The sequence below is a fragment of the Corvus moneduloides genome, chromosome Z, assembly GCF_009650955.1.
Source record: "Corvus moneduloides isolate bCorMon1 chromosome Z, bCorMon1.pri, whole genome shotgun sequence".
In the NCBI taxonomy this organism is placed as follows: Eukaryota; Metazoa; Chordata; class Aves; order Passeriformes; family Corvidae; genus Corvus; species Corvus moneduloides.
This window is the reverse complement of record NC_045511.1, coordinates 39,610,016-39,628,281: the sequence shown is the minus strand read 5'-3', so window position 1 is coordinate 39,628,281 and position 18,266 is coordinate 39,610,016. Positions and strand designations below refer to the sequence as shown.

At 36.5% G+C, this 18,266-nt stretch overlaps 1 protein-coding gene across 3 annotated transcripts in view; it reads right to left on the bottom strand.

Moving 5' to 3' along the window:
• FRMD3 (FERM domain containing 3) overlaps positions 1–18,266 on the bottom strand; it is a 134,952-nt gene that overhangs the window by 64,761 nt on the left and 51,925 nt on the right. For all 3 annotated transcript variants that reach the window (XM_032096369.1, XM_032096370.1, XM_032096371.1), the window contains one exon: positions 9,427–9,531. In XM_032096369.1, the coding sequence (XP_031952260.1) occupies positions 9,427–9,531 (105 nt within the window). The remainder of the gene's footprint in view (positions 1–9,426; positions 9,532–18,266) is intronic.

Sequence of the window (18,266 nt, the reverse complement as noted above, 5' to 3'; positions counted from 1 at the left end):
CGTACACAATTCAGTTGAATCTTCCAGAAAAGTGAGGTGTTATTTTATAATTTGTGGAGATTTTCAAAGACAGCAATTAGGTGCTTAATGCTCTCTGACTGTCAGGGAAAGATAAACACCTAGTCATTGCTAATACTTCTGGAAATAACCACCCCTATATTTGTTTGCATATTTCAATTTGAGTTTAGGGAAGATTTTCCCCTGAGTACTTATCTTTCAGCCTTACAGCATTGACTATTAATAATTAATACCTGTGCCTCATCTCTAATAACAGTATCCAAGCTATATTTATTCCAAGATTAATTAGCTGTTATAATTAGGACCAGATTAGGGTTCCTATAAATTAATCAAACTGTTTCTGCAGAAACTTTAAATTGAAAAGTATCTGATTTTCCGAAATGCTTTTTTCATGTAGTAATATTTTTTTAACAATTTTCCTGAAAAAAAATCTTAGATGAAAGAGAAATATAACATTTTGAGTTAGCTTTTCAACATAAATTTTAGAAGCATTTTAAATGTTCAGCTACAAAAAATGTCGTTAATACATATGCCACACTGCCTTGCAAGAACAGTCCACAGATGTTTTCACCTCTTTATTGTAAGGAGTTATTGTACCCTTTATTGTACTTGAAAAAACTAATAAAAAAACCCAAACAAAACTAGTCAGATGTAAAACTGGAACTAGAGACAATAACCTTTTATTTCTCTACAAGCACTAAAATGTGCAAATCAGGGAGAAGAAAAAAACTCAAGTAATTTTATGCAGTTTCGTTTCTGTCTCATGTACTTGACACTGTAGTCCATAAAGGCTGCTTTAATTGGATGATGGCCTACACCCTCAAACCAGCTTGGCTCTGTATGTGATAGTACTTAATGATCATCAGAAATCATTCCTGCAGGGGCTCAGCCTCTTGTTTCATTGAAAGCATGTTAGCAACACGGTTGCTGCCCAATGGGAAAGAAAATACTTTGATCCTAATCCAGCTAACACATAAACAAGCATCCTGAGATGAGACTCATGTTCAGCACTACTAATTTCTGATCTCTTTGTCAAAAGTGGTTTCAGTAGTTTCTGGGTGTCTCAGTGGTCAGACAGATGTCTTCACAGAAGCAGAAGGGAGAGAGAAAGATACGTAGAGATCTTGAAGGTCAGTCATGGGATAGCTAATGAATCTTGGTGCTTCAAGTGCCAGTGGTGAGTAAGCAAACTATCATGGTTATCACTTTTGGTGCTGGGATCCTAAAATATGCTGAGCATTGCCTTCTGACTAAGATTTCATTGCAATTGTAGGTTGTGTTTTAGACTAATGCAATTTCTATTTTGTAAATAGAGCCTTCAGCTCCGATCAGCCCTTAAGTGGCGCTGAGTAGTCATTAGCGAGGCCAGGTGTGTTCTTGCTTACCCACAAGTGCTGAGCAGCTGATGTGCTATCAGCTTTCACAGCAAAAGCTCAGGGTGAACAAGGACACCCTGCAAGGGTAAAAGCACCATTCTAGAAAGTCAGTTTAACTCCACAAACACTGGTATGTTTTTAGTAAAAACGCTTCAGCCTATTTCAACCTGTTTCAAACAAAGCCATTCACTGAGAAGGTCTGAAAGGACTGAGCTTGGTCTTAATTCAGCACAGAGTTAAGGGTTTTAAAATAAGAAGCATTGAGGAAAGAGGACACAGTGGTAGAATCATAGAATGGCCTGGGTTGAAAGGGTCTATAAAAATTATTTAGTTCCACCTTCCATGCCATTAACAGAGATATCTGTCATGAGACCAAGTTGGTCAGAGTTTTATCCACCCTGGCCTTGAACATTTCCAGGGATGATCATTCGCAGCTTCTCTGGGCAACCTGTTCCAGTACTTCATCGCGCTTAAAGCAAGTCTTTCCCATCTTCCAAGCCAGGAGGCTTTTGATTTAGTCCCTGTGTTTCAAGAGGAGCAGTTATGAAAGGGCAACTGAAAATGGCCAAATACCATGAATATTTAAATCTTGCTCGGCAAGCAGTACTTAGCCAAGTGCTTGGATGTGCACACAGTAAAATAGAATCAGAAGAATGCGCAGGTTTTACAAAAATATTCCAGGTAAGGACTGGATTAGAAAACTTTGTTTAATCAACAGAAAAGAGCAGGAGAACGGAGATATGAAACACTGCTAAAAAAGTAAAAGACAATTAATTTTATTTAAAACTCCACCCTGTATTAATCTTGAAAATGAATATTTAATCTTTTCCTTCAATGAGGAGCAAAATCAAGGTAAATTCTTGCATGAGGTCACCACCCACCAAAAAAAAAAGAAAACAAACCAAAAAAGTAACAGTATCCAAAGCTCATGGAATCTCAGACAGGGGAATTAATTAGGTGTCCATTCCATAAAGGTACAAGAGATGCCAAAGGGCCCAGGGCACAATGCACGTCTCTTCATACCATGAGGCCAATAACATTTTTTCATGGTTTAAAGAACCTTTATACCAAGAATATTGATATTGTTCTGCTGTAGCAAAAGAGCTGCACCTCTGTATTTTTTCCAAAATCACGGCACCGATGCTATTTAGTGGCATGCTAAGCAGGAAGAAACAAGTTACATCACTATCACAAACATTAATCTGATCCAGAAGTAGCAACATACACTGGAACAGAATCACCATTTGTATGATTCTGAACTGGAATTTATTTTAAAAAATTCCAAATTATCACTGCTGTGTGTTGGAGTAGCCAAAATTATCCATAGTCTCCACATTAGTTGAACATCTGGCCATAAAATCTGCATATATTGATGTACACATGAGCCACTGCATTCTCACAGACAACAGGTTCACAGCTGATAGAAAAAAACTCTTTGTCGTTATTAGTATGTCTTTCAAAATGACTTAGTTTACAAGTTTACTAATCTTTACACAAGATATTTAGTTAGTAACACTTCTGCTGAAATAAGTCTTTATGTGCATATACTCCACGCAACTATTCATTTCTGTCAAATTTGCTTAATACATAAATGCAACTCTACTGGTAAAATCAAGCTGCCATTTAACTCAGCATTTAGTCTCTGAAAATGGTCTGAAGCGAGCACTTAGAAAAAGAAAATGAGCAGTAGCTCCCATTGTGCTCAATTAGCTTTTTCCACCAGCCTCCATTACAATTTGTTTGTAAATCCTGGTAGGCCTTCACCAATTTTTTCAAACTCTCATTTTTTAACACTTCTTTCAAATTTTTGACAGCTACGATGAATTTTATTACTGCCTATGATTTTCTAAAATCTACTTCTCGATACCAATAACTTTATAGTTAGTTTGCTTTAGAGTGTTTCAGTTCTAAGAACTACAGGGCAACTCTTCCCTGATCACCTTCTCCAATCTATTTTACATCTTATCTTTCTCATTCACTTTTGCTTGCTCTCTGACTCTCTCTTACTCATTCTCTCTCACTCACCTCTTTTTCTAGCCATATTATTCTTGTCTAATCCATCTCTGGATGAAATCCCTTTCTAGTAGATATAATTGTCATGGCCTTCTTCATTCCTTTTCTAGTTCTACTATATTATTTTTGAACCAGCATCACCTGAACTGCAAACAACAAGCAGTGTTGTAGCAAGAGTTCATGCAAATACAAGTAACTTTTGTAATAACTCTGTCCTGGAGGAGAGCTTCATATGCATAGAGAAGGATTAAGATTTTTATTAACCTATGTTTCAATCATTCTAGGGTTCTGCCTGTAACACTTGTCTTCTACCCCTTCACATAGACTGGAGCTCTCCCAGACAGATCTCTTTTCGTAACTGTGTAGAGTATCACAACCCCTTACACAAAAACATAACTTCATTGACCTGAGGTTGCAAATTATCCAATGTGTCTTCTTGCCAACCTTCACCACCCTCATGTGGGACTAGGTGCACATTTTTAAGTACATGTATTAAATTGCTGCTCTTGCTTGAACAGGGATAAGCTGCACCCAAGATTTGCTGACCCTTTCCAAAGGTCTCTCTGATGAGAAACTGCTGTACATTTTTTCTGTAGCTCTCATTAAAAACAGAACCACTACTTCATGATAAAGAAATTCATTACTGACAGACCCAAGGTTACAGTTTTGTTCCCTAGTAAATACTGGTACAATGCTGAACTACTTAGGTTGTAAGATAAAACAAATATTCTGCCCAGTTCAATTTTAAGTGCCATACTTGGGAATACAAATGGGTCTCCCCACAACCCTAACTAGTGAAATAAATACGCAATCTGACAAAAATAAACCCTATCTCCTGTAGAATTGTCTACCAGTTTTCACCATATTTAAGCTTGAAAGGAAAATGAGAATTGTATCTGCAACAGTTCTTTAGGACGAAATTGGCTGGCACTCTGAAAAACGCACAGTGTACCATGTCATCTTTCTGTCAAAGAACCAAGCAGCTCTCTGCTCTGGGAAAGTCAGAAAATCCCAGTGTACTCAAAGCTATCATTCAGGATCAGCTGCACAGAGGGAATGTACTCTAAGAGTAGTTTCACTGATTTGAAAGCTTTATTTTCATACTGCCAGACGTACAGGCACAGAGCTAAAACCACTGCTCTGCTGTGCTGCTCCCAGAAAGCCCTGCAGCACACCCACCTGACAAAGCATCTTAATGCTTAAGAGTGACTATGGTTTCAAACATTTCTACAGTGACAGGTGAGACTTCACAGTTGCTTCAGGGTCCTAAAAAGCCTTTTCATAACACTTCCAACCTACCCCATGGGTAGCTCCAAGATATTTCTGTCCACTACCACCTCATACTTCCACATTCAAAAACAAAATCACAAGCGTGTGCTCAGATTGATCCACTGGGAGTGGAAAGAAAAGGAAAAAAGTATTTCCAACTTTAAATCATTGCTCAGATGCCCTCCTGAAGGGATTTAAAGACTGTATTTCACCACACTAACATCTTCCTTCTGTTGAATCTTCCCTTGCCCTCAAGAACAATGGACTCCTTCAACAAGAAATCTACTCTAGAGAAGATGCTGAACAAGCAGCTGCACTGTATCATTCTATTCTCATCTCGTACCAGCCCAAAAAACACAAAAAAGCTGCTTGGTAAACCTAGGGTATCCAGCAGGGAGTTAGCCATTCTGCATTTCCACAAGTGTGAGGGTGTGACAATTGGCCTCAATACAGTATCTAGTATATGAAAAGGTACAAGGAAGAAGTTCCTTGAGTAGGAGAATCAGTAACAGCTCATCCAGGCATGTTTCCTATTTGAAAGTATTAAAAAGTACAAGATCCAGATAATGGTTTCTGGGTTCTTACAGTGAATCTCTCTCCAGTCTCTAGAGATTTCCTGGTTTGGTTTTGCCCTTCAGTGTTTTCCTCAGTAAGAAGAATAACAGGGTTCTATCCACCAATGTGACAGTTATCTTCATGAAACCATACAAGAACTTAACATTTGAGAACTATATAGAATAGTAAAACCATCAAGGCTGGAAGACACCTTTAACATCATCCAGTCCCATCGTTCACCCAACACTACCACTGTAACCCTAAATCATTAAACCACATCACCCGGCAACAGATTCAGATCCATCTTGAACATCTCTAGGGATGGTGACTCCACCACCTCCCTGGGAAACCTATTTCCTGACCATCCTAACAGTGAAAAAAATTTCCTAATATCTAATCTGAATCTGCCCTGTCTCATCCTCACTGCAGGAACAGTAGAGGAGACCGGCCCCCACCTCCCTACACCCTCCTTTTAGGGAGCTGTAGAGAACGATGAGGTCCCCCTGACAACCCAGATCCCTCAGCCATTCCTCACAAGACGTGTTTTCTAGTCCTTTCATGAGCCTTGTTGCCCTTCTCTGGACACTCTCCAGCACCTCAAAGTCCTTTTTAAAGTGAGGGGCCAGAACTGAACATGGGATTTGAGACGTGGCCTCAGCAGTGCCGAATACAGAGAGATGATCACTGCCCTGGTCACATTTGGCCAAAACTAGCTACAAATGTTACTACAGTTTAGTGTCAGGGAGAAACACAACGTGATCCCACACAATTTTCTCAGAAATCCACACAAAAAAGTCGACTGTTAATGTATGTACACTAGGAACTCATTTGTTCTCAGTATCACTAGACATAAAATGGCATACCTCAATTTACTGCATACTATTAGTACACTACTGACATTTTTGAATCTACCCTAAGGCAAAGTTTCCCCAAAGGAGCATCCAAATCTGATGCTAAAAGATACAACATAGTGTAGAAACTAGAGTCTTTAACTGCTAGTTCAATTTTGTTTCGGTTTTGTTCCTCTCCCATATACCCAAAGATATAAAAGAAGATAGAAGGCTGCCTTCTGTTAAGAGTGTCTTCCAGAGTTTGGTGGATTTTTTGTGTGGAAGAGAAAATAGAAAACTATAGATAATTTTTAAAAGTTTAAGTATGCTCAAAATATACCCGCATGTTTATTTATGTAGTGGAAAATTATATTATTAAAGTCAGGTTGGGGAGAGGAAGAAATATATGTTATCACTTACTTGAAAAATAACTTATAAAAACACCAGGTATTTTCCCACATTTCAGATTTTTTTTCCAACATAAGACAATTAAATCAATTGTCTATATTTTTTACACAGTCAGAAATTCTGAATGTTCTAAACAGAAATCTTGAAACATCTAATTTTAAGTATCTGAAATACTGAAACAATTCATTTTTTAAATTCTCAAACTCAGTACATTTCAATACTCCGAAGCAAAAATGCTGCATTCTGGTAGCATACTCTACATTTAGAAGAGATTTTAGATTAATTAAAGCTGGTATTTTTGCCTGCTTGAACTCCCTCCTTACAAAACAAAAAGACTGCAAATTAGCTTTCAGAGCAACTATGGAACCTTTGCACAAAAAAAATTAGATCTTAATAAAATGGAGGCAAGCATCACTGCTAGGCTAAGTGCCAGCAGTAGTAAATCTGCATAATATTTCATATATATGTGTGTGTGTGTGTGTGTGTGTGTACACTATATAATAATATACTATTATTTCATGTAGGTTAACTATTCAAAAAAACTCAATCAAGAATAATTCACCAAAAGCCAGAAGTAAATGCATTATTTTGGCAGTTTCATTTGGAACCATTGAAATCCTTTCTGTGCAAACATAGAGACTATGCAGTCGAATATAAAATTCTACAACATATAAATTCCTACAAGAGGAGCATTTAGCATTTCCAAGAAACTGGGCAAAGCAACATTCGCTGTGTGCTACGTACATCAGAATCAATAATAACTACTAAAATAAAGTTATGCTTTCTTGTTTCAGCTCCTATTACATATTGTTTGAAAGAACCTTCAGAAGATGGTGCCTAGTCTCTATCTTTGCCAATATTTAATATAAACGCCTTTCATAAAATTACAGAGAACTCTCTTAAAATTATTTACCAACCAGTGAAAGATTTTGCTCCACTGCCTCCATTAGGACTGTCTCAGACAGTGCAGCTCTCACTAGCTTAAGAAACCACCTCCCTTGCTTCAACTCTCTTTTTCTTTCTATTTTACACTCTGATGCCTGTATAACCCTATCCTAGCCTTTGTTTCCTGCACTAAATGGGTGTGCCTTTCTTAAAATCATCTCATAAACAAAGTCTCGCTCTCTTCATGTTTCTGATACTCCTTCTTTCCTCTTTCCTTCTTCAGTTAAATTGAGCTTTCTTGAATACAGATATGTAGATCAGAACAGCTGAGATCTCATTAGAGTCAAATGATATTAATACCTTCCTGCAAATACAGTCCCAAGAGGCAAACAAGGTGTGGTCTTTTACCATAGCCACATCATGCACTGAAACCAGCCTAGTCTATATTAATTTTATTCATTTCCCACACCACTTTATTTTCCTTTGAGGCACTAATGTACGTAGTCACACACATATTTTAGGTAAGAACGTGAGGGGTTTTTTTCTCAAATTGTCTTTGCTGCTAACAAGAAAAAATTATAGCTTCTGTATCGTCTTCCACAAACTTAGCACTAAATTAGCTATACTATGAAATGTGAAACAACAACTGTATAGCCAAGATGGATAAGACAGTGCAGTAAATTTAGCTAACAAGATAGGTAACAGCTCTTTGAAACATGGGTATGGTATGCTACAGTAGGCACGGGTTTGGGTTTTTGGAGTTTTTTTTCTGAAGTATAACTGTTTTAAAGTATTCTGACAACAAAAAAAAAGGGTTTTATTAAAAAAAAAAAAAAAGGTTTTATTAACAAAACTGTCTGTACTTCCAGTAATTAAAATAACTTTTCTGTACCTTTTTTTGAGTGACTGTCAGAGAAACTCCCAACAGAAGTAAGTGTTTATTAAGTCTTAATTATAGCCCAATCCAGTGCTCCACCTACTTTTCCTATCAATTCCAACCAGGTGAACACCTCTATAATTTTTATGATTGTGAAGAATTAAGAACACTGGTCAGAATAACTGCTAATTATTTTCACTTTAAAGGGGGGATGCAATGGAAATTATTTGATGCAGCTTTGCAAAGCTGTTGCAATTCTATAAGGTTGAGCTGATGGTGATACCCCAATTCCAGTGATTTTTGACAAAACTAATTATGGTGTAGCAAGAGATATCCAGCCAAATGGTTTATTTCCTCTTCGATCATAGCAGCTTCAAACTGGTGATTGTTTCCAGATAATAAATGCCATATATGTACACAAGATATTTGAAGTCATGTATCTAAGTCTTAATCTTGAGACCAGCAGGACAACACAGTGAAGAAGCTGTTCTGAATTTCAGTGTCAGCTTCCTGTCTTGATGATTTTTCCCTACTCTCATACAGTAAAAGTCATCTGAAGCCAAGCAGGGGGTAGCAGTAACAAATCACCCATAAAATACAATCTGCAGAACCACCTAACACCTAGGGAGGATGACTAATTACTGTGCACACAAATGAGCCTGAAAATTTTATTGCACAAGTGCAAAGATGTTTATAGGGAGAACCAACCTGAAGAACCCCCTACATCTCAACAAATCACACCTGTTTTCAGTATTACAGATTTTAAGTCCATGCACCCTGTGATGGGTGGAACAGAATGACTGCTTTTAGCTGATAAACTTAATAGGGTTTCTACTTCCATTTCCCAAGAAGCATACTCTAAGAGAAAACCAAAAATCCCAAATTCCAGTGCACTGTCAGAGCCTAGAGCTACTCTGTGCTGACTCTGAGTCATGCCTATAGATTCTTTTCTGGTTTAAGTGCCCAGAAGAACTATACAAATCAGAATATATCATAATATAATAACATAATAATAAATACATGAAGTGAGGGGAAAATTAATTTAATAATGCCACTTTAGGAACCTCTACAGAATTATAACCTGAGTACAAATCCTCAGAGATATATAACTTTGCATTAGAACTTACATGCTTTTTGAAAAAAAAATCAATTAACTTTACTTAAAAGCAAATGTACTCAGAGATTATATACATACCCTCTGCTTCTCAGGGTCAACGTATCGAATGCCAAAATAGTCTTTTTCCAGCAAGCTGTAATAGTTGCAGATGTGGTCTATAAGAAAGTGACCTTTGGTTTCCCTCTGTAAAAAGATAAAGAAATGATACATTACGTTGAGTATTCTGAATTTGTTGACTACACAATCTATGCAAAGTGTCAAGGAAAATGGCACGTGACATTCATTGTTGTTCAGGTGAGGACAAGGATTTAACTGTTTATCTTCTCTAAAAGACTCAGGAGATTAATGATCAATATACTCCCTCCACAATCACAGATTGGTTAAGAAAATATCGTTACTACTCCAACCTCAGGAAAACTCATGCTGCTGTAATAGCTACAAATTTATAATACTTAGCATAGTACCAGCAATCATACTTCCACAGATCCTATAATGGCATAACAGATACTCATTTACACATAGGATTTCAAAACACTGAGGTTTTTTTTGTGTCCCCCAAATTTGAAAGATCTGACTGTGAGTATTCTACTGGATCTCTATACAGTGCCCACAGCAAGAGTGTTAATTAAGCCAGAGCTACAGTACAAAGAACAAATGCCAAAATGACTGAAAGAGAGGTTTTGATCTTTGCATTGCCACTGAGTAACTATGGCTTTATCAAATCTTTCTGTTATGCATGATATTTAGCTAACAATCTCATTCTTTATTTCTGCTTTCTTAAATCTCAATAGTGTGTTTCTGTTCTCCTGTCTGCTGCCTAATATGGAGATCCTACACGAATTTTCACGTTTCTTCTCATCCAGCTAATTTGAAAGTTCATGTTGGGTTTTTTTCTGAACTGCAATGTGTCAATATTAGCATGGGGCTAAAGCTGTTTTCCTGAAACAGTCCACTCCAAGCAGACAAAGGTGCTTCACTACACAGTGGTGTCAGGTCTCTGCATTTTTTTCCCTCTATGTGTCTACCTTGGTCCTGCACTCAGACATCTCTGCTGTGTACCAGGTAGCAAATCTCTACCCTTTCCTGAGATGAAACAATTTGAATTTAGCTCTTTAATGTCTACTGAATAGTAACTACACAGGACATGAAATCACTTTATATAAAAATAATACTTAATTAAAATTAAAACTTTAATGCTATGCCTTGTTCACACTTTCTTTAAGAAGTTAAGAGGCAATTTAAGCCATAAAGAGCAGGGAAAGCAAAACTGAAGAGATAGCATTTGTGTATCTCATGGTACTTTACCATATATTCTTAGGCTGGATATTGTTAGCATCTTCATTCTGCACAGGAGCAGCTGAGGCAAAACCAGCATCATGACCTGTCTGAGGTCATACTCTAAAGAGGAGAAGGAGCAATGGCCTGGGCACCGCCACTGTCTGATGAGATCTACTGCTTCCCACAGGAAAAATGAGACATGCTTCATGTCTAACTCTCATGAGTTCAAAAATAATACAATCCATGACCTATATTTTTGTTCTCTTATCTTTACAATTAATGAGGAATTCTGGCATGGATACAGTTGCTTGTCTTTTTGTTTCCATCACTGAACAGATAACTATATAAAAAGCACCCTCAGTTAATGTCCTGACAGAGATCTGCATTGCCCTTCCTGTAGGCTGAGGCTCCTGTGGACATATCCTTGCCTGCCATAGGGACCACCTCTCCTCCCAAATTCACTTCCAGCAACAATGGAATTGCTAGTCCCTCTACACATATCCTTTTTCCTAGATGTGGGGACCTCTGTTTCAAATGCTACTGTGTAAGCCATCTGCTTTCGCTGCTCCTGTCTGTCTCCACCTTCTACTTCCTATATATTTAAGTTCTGTACTCTTCCACATGCTCCTACTTGCCTGAAGATATGTGCCTTGTCTGCACCATGGTACTTCCATGTACTTGTTTTCCTATTTTTGAACAGCTACTGTCAAAGGATGTTAACACAATTTGTCTGTTCAGCTTGTGCTCACGCAGCCTCATGCTTTGCACCCTGCATTTTTACCGTTTTCCATGTAACCTAGCTGCAACAGGCTTCCTTCTGTAATTGTTTCCTTCCAGCCTCAAGACGTTTAAAAATCAGCTTGTTCACTGTTAAGTAAAAAAATTATAGACTGACATTTTTTTGTGCTGTACCCAGTTACAAGTATGGGCATCCTTGTGACAATTTAGAGAAAACTTTTCTCAGAAGGAAAAGTCATATCAAAGACTAGAAAATACAAAAGGAAAAGTGTCACTCTCCCTGTGGCTGACAAAAAAGGGTCTACAATTATAGAGTCATATTACAATTAACTGCTTTCTAACTTAAAATCTTGTAAATGTCTGCAAAGTTTTGTGACTATGAGAGACCATAGAAATACTGACAAAATTGCGTGTGACGTTTCATTACAAAGGCAGTAGGAAAAATTATAAACACAGATGCGACATTTAAGCTGCACACAGTTTTAAACAAATCTACAGCAAATTAAATAGGACTGGGGAATAACAGCTGTTAGATGACTCAGGTACAATCAAACATGAAAAGAGATTTTACTGACAACAGTGTGCAAAAGAAATCCATTTTTTAAAACACTGGAAATGAGGAAAACAGACTGCCCATATTTTCATGTGACAAAGTTAGAGGGTGTTACTGGAAGAACAGACAGTAATACAATCTTCTACAGAAAACTACTAGATGTTCACATTTTAATCTATCAATTTTAAAAGACCTTTGCATCACTCACCTAAATAATCACAAATTTCTGAGTTCCTGAAGAAACTGATAGAAGACTAGGGCACACATAATGTTTTTAAATCCCATAACAACATTCCCTTTCTAAAAGGAATTGATGCCCTAGTTTTCTTCCTTGGAAAATAGACGATGGAAACAAACCAAATAAAAAAGAGCAAAAAGCCTCCAAGCTAGATTCATGCTCTAGCAATCTTTAAGCCATCCATTGATAAATAGAAAGCACTAGTTAATAATCTCACCCTTGGTTAGTATACCCTTCCGTTCATTACTAGATTTTAAAAAATATTCAAGATGCACAGAAGTTGGCTAATTTGGCACATGCATAATGTAGTGAGAGTTCTCATATGGAATTCCAAATATTCCACCATTAAAGCCTTCTAAACACCTGAAAATTGAAAAAACACAGAACTTAATTGATACACAGAGAAAAATATTTGATGTGGCACACAGCATATCAAGTCCTAATTCATAATCAATTGTATGGCAAGAAGGATAGGCGATGGTTGTTGATTTTTTCCTGCAAACAGCATACATAAACATTTTCTACTTTTCTCTAACAGTGCTTCAGATTTTTCTGAGCTTTAGAATCTAATGATCTTTTTCCATTTATTGCATATTACTACATATTACCATACTACAAAAGAATATATTAAAACCAAATTTCATTCTGATTTGTGAAAAAATATGGATAAAATAAATTAAGAACTGCCAGTCATCCACAACAGAGCAGAGGAATGGATTTGAGTCACAGAATAATGATTATAAAATGTTGCCTGAAATTTCAGACAGTTGCCGTATAGCTTTCCAATTAAGTGATCCTTAAAAAAAAAAACAAAAAACAAACAAACAAAAACAATCCTTAAACCCTTCTATACAAAAAAATTACTTTGCAGCAATTCAGAAAAATTATTTTATATTGCATTTCAGAATGTTTGTCAGAACATGAAAAAATTAATTAAAAATGCCATTATTTCAAACATGGCTGAAGGATGTCAGCCACAAACAAGAGGAATCTGAAAGTAAAAATCAGGTCCTACACTTAAAATTTTCACAGCTCAAATATTTGAAATTATACCACAGTTCACTCAGAAGTCATCTACTGTTGTCCATTACAGGAGACATATGCAGGCAGAAACAAGAGTCACAAAAGTCTGTAAGCAAGAGATACAAAGTGTCCTGAATTGTCATCAATACATAGTTTTCAGTAAAAGAATACAATTGAATAAGCCACTTTTTTTCTAAGTCTATTAATTCAAATATATCTGTCTATCTCAAATGAGAGATATTTTCCTTCAGATTTTTGTAACCCATTCAATGGCTTTAAACAAAGTCCTATAATGTAGATATTCCATACACTCAACACAAAAAATTGGAGATTTCTATAAATAATTTGAGGAGGGACTTTCTGGTTTATTTAGATAAATAGGCACAGACTAGTATGTTTTTCCTAAGGCTGTATTTGAATATCTGACCTTAATACCACTAAAATCCCACAACAAACTCCAACGCATATGCAACAGATATAACACCATGTAAATGACAAAATCCCTGAACACAGAAGGTCAGATTGCAAACAACTGTTAAACTCTGCCTCTTAAGCTGGATCAAAACTTTCCTTTTCTATTGAAACAAATATGTATCAAACTAAACTAGCAGCTGTGGCAAAAGAATTAAGCAAAACAGGGGATGTTCTCCACTCCAACAAGATGAAAACATAATCACAGAGAGTCTTCCACTGATGGACTCACAGGGCAACCTGAGTTTTTTCTTAGCTCTAGGAATCTGAGTAATAAACTGGAGAAACGCCTCATTCTCCCTACCAAACACTCATACTTCAGCTGCCATTTCTGCAACTCTGCAAATTTATGACTGAATAACCCAATTCCTTGGTAATTTCTCTGGTATACAGAAAGTAATCCAAACTATAATCTTTGTCACTCTTGAGCAGTTTAAGTCTAACACATTATCCCCCTTTCATGCTTGCTTTGGGGATTTCTTTTTTTATTTCCACTTTCTTGACACAACTTAAAAAGCAAGGCAGAGTGTAACTTTTTCTACCAATTTAACAACTCTACGATGATGTAAAATGAGACCACAAAACCTTTGTGACAGCTTCACAAATCTCCAAGTGAGAGGAAAACTATTTATAGTAGTTTAAGATCAGTGAAATATCTTCCCCATTTGCATTTGCTTCACTGTGGAGTTCTGTGTCTATTTATCTGAATGTCGTCACAAGGAAGAGCAAGAGTCACAAGCAGATTAAACACAGTGCTTCTGCTTTGTTATCTAACCACTGAAGTCCTGCCAGCTGCGCTTATCTTTGTCAGGAAGCCACTGACATTACTAAGAAACATGCAGAGTCATAAACACAGTGTATATTTGTACTGGGGATTTCAATCCTCATCACATAAGTGTCTTTACTTGTGTGAACAGCTCCCAACAGTGACCCTCTGTGTAAAGCTGGTCACATATTTAAGTGTACTTATGATTACTTAAGTGTAAAGCCACACACACACAAAAAAAAAACCCAACAAAAAACAACAACAACAACAACCCAAAACCAAAAAAAAACCACCAACACAAAAACAAAGCATAATTAAACCAACATTTCTGTCTAAATTTATGGAAAGTCAGGCTTTCAGGCAAGGCAAGCATACTGTTTGTTTTTTGTATGCTTGTTTTCTTTGATGTGCTACAAATTTTTAAGTTCTAGGGATGTAAAAGAATTAAATACATGTATTGAAGAACAATCATGATAACTCCATCGAATGAAAACCAACCCAATCAAAAAATGAAAAAAACCATTGTGCCTCTAAGGCAAAAAAAATAAATCAAAAAGCATCTTTAGTCACTGAAAATTGAAAAAGATAGTTCTGTTGACAACATTTAACAATAATTATAAAAAGCAACAGAGCTAAACTGCATCTTTGACTGCCACATCTCACATTTTTGACTTTTCTTCAGACATCCTATACCAGTGATGAGATCATATTTCTTCTAGGCTTTTCATGAGAGAAATAACTTGAATCCCAACAGGCACACATCTTCCATTTCATCAACAATTATTCCATAGTTCAGTATGGGGCCAGCTCTCCTACACCAAAATATGGCTGTAAAAGGATATCTGGCAGCAATTCTCTGCTCATATCCATTTTGATACAGCTATCATCACATTTGCATTTGTCTCCAGTGGCAGAGCAAAAAAGTTCACTAAGCACCACTGGACTGGGATGTGCCCTGGAATGGGACTCGTTTAATATCAACCCTTTGAAGATGAGTAGGGAGGAAGACTGAGAGCACAGAAAAGGAAGACAACTAGGCATGCCCGAATTTCTCAGTATCTTCTAGATGAATTTTTAAGTCTTGCCTGCATAGCAGAACCTGGAACAGAACCCTCATTCTGCAGCAACCGAAGTCAGTAAGGTGGAACAGACTCAATTCCAACAAGGCAAAACTGGGCCAGCCCTAGCCCTGACAATCTCCAGTGCCCTCCGCAAATTTCTTATGGGTCTTTGGATTTATGGATTCGCTGAGACTACGAATGACAGCAAGTACTCACAAGACAGATACACAGACAAATCCTTTGCCATTTTTGTTCCATTATTGGAAACAACAATAGGAATGTATGAAAATATTTCACAAGAACAGAATATTGAATAATACCTTCAAAATATAAAGAACAATAAGAACATGCCTGTTTCATTCCTCAGCTAAAATGGTATAACTCTTTAAAAGGAATTCCTTCCTCCCATAATCATCACCCTACAGTATCTTGTACTATTGGAAAACACACTGGAAGTCTAGTCTAGTCTAGTATATAATATTTAACTGGAAAAATTTCTCAGTTCTAAGAAGAGCCAGTTGTAATTTACTTCTTTTATCATAGTATAAGCTCCAAAATTAAAAAAGCAACAAACTTTTGCTGAAAGAAAACAAACAAATTAGAACTGGAAGATTTAATTTTAGAAACAAAGTATTTATCTCAGATTTTTCTTTTGTTGACAGTGAAGAATTAATTCTATTTCTACAAGCCTAAAACAAAATGAAAAAAGAGACAATGATTTTTAATGAAAGGCACAAAACATGACTCTACAATAAAGTAGATGGCATTTACTTAATTATAACAGTCCTCTTCCACACATTATTTTGTGTTAATTATCTCTTGTAAAGTATATCTTTTGTTCTATATACTAGTTAATATTTCTATATTAATTAAAAATCATTTTTATCAACATTGTCTAATTCTAGAATATAGGGATGGAAGAATTTTTAAATCTCTCTTTTAATACATTTTGTTATGTATAAAAGTATGTGAATAGATGATAGAAAATTTAGAGAACTAATGCCATTTTATTTCATAGGTAAGTTAGCAGCCAGTAGTGATAACCTTTGCCCACGAGAACGCTTCATGTCTGAGCCACAAACCACCCATACTCCTCTGGTTATAAAACTGATTTGGCAACCTGGAATGGGTCTGAAAAACCAACATTTTTACAAATACATCAGTGTTTAAACTCATATTTCTAAGCTCTTAATTATCATTTGACCCCCCAAGTGATAGATACTAGTAAAGAGAACTAAAGGGAAAAGAACCCCATAAACCAGCCCTTATTTACAGGGTTTTTTGGGCAAGAAATGTACAAATGCATCTTAAGAGAAAAAGGAAAAGGAAGAGGAAGAGGAAAAAGGAAGAAGGAAAAAGGAAAAGGGAAAAAAGGAAAAGGGAAAAAAAGGAAAAAGGAAAAGAGAAAAAAGGAAAAGGAAAAGGGAAAAAAGGAAAAAAGAAAAGCGAAAAAAGGAAAAGGGAAAGGGAAAGGGAAAGGGAAAGGGAAAGGGAAAGGGAAAGGAAAAGGAAAAGGAAAAGGAAAAGGAAAAGGAAAAGGAAAAGGAAAAGGAAAAGGAAAAGGAAAAGGAAAAGGAAGGAAAGGGGATTATTTGAGGTTACTTATTTTTCTTTAACTTGCACTATTCATTTGCAACAGATGGACAGATTTGTCCATAAAAGAGCATATTTTTACACTCTCTTAAATTAGAGGTTATTGTATGAGGATAGTGGTCAAATAATAATAGATGAAGAGGAAAAGGAGAAAATTACACTGCAGAAAAAATCCCACAATGCCAGTCCCATGCAATGAAAACTATTCAAAAAAGCAAAATACTATGGAAAATGAAAAGTGTATTCTACTGCACAGTCAAATCCAGACAGCAGCAGTGAATACAGGTAACAGCTTTCACATAATCAGTTCTTGGCCTCAGTGACATTCTGCAAGTAAATTACTCTGACCCATGAGTAAGTTATAAATAATAAAAATAAATATTTATAGTTCACATACTGTGGCTCTTAAAAGTCTCCATCAGTCTGGAAGGCAAACACTGAGGAAACCACAAATGCAATATTCATTTGCAGGGCTCATCCTCATTTTCTGTTGTGCACATGGGCATCACTTAGTCATTTAGATTTTATGTCCCTGAAGGGTCAGCTTCACAGAAGGCTTGCAACATTAACTGCTCACTTCTGGTAAAGCTTCCATTAGCGCGGCATTTGTGATGCCATCTGAGGCACTATCGATTTCTTAAAAGGAATTGAGTCCTTCTGTCAACAAATCTATCATTTTATTCAATATCCAGCATTGTTCAGCAACCTCACGTCTGCTTTCACTCTTTCATTCTTGACATCATACCACATCTAGAAAAGTGGATTAGAGATTTCAAGAATGAGTTCCCAGTCCCCAACTACAAAGCAACATAAAAGCCAAACCAGGAGTTTAATCAAATTACCCCCAGTACAGGTGATGGTTAACAATCCTCCCTTGGCCTGAATCTTCTCAGTAGCTACAAAAGATCCAGAAAAATTAGTATATATTCAAGTCCAAATCCAAGTACCATTCTTTAAATATGCCTTTTCCAACAGATACATAGCAGTGTGTCCTTATTTTACAAAAAGAAGTGTATTTAAAAAGAAAAGCAACCAAAAATCTTCTAGTCAAAAAAGCCACTTCCTTGAGCACAGCCAAAAGAGAGTTTTGGCATGGTGTGACACAACTTACCTAAGCTCCCCAAAGGAAAACAGCCAACTGGGGTTGTTGCGAGAATGCCCCTTCATGAGCACATTTCAGGGCTCAGCTGAACATAT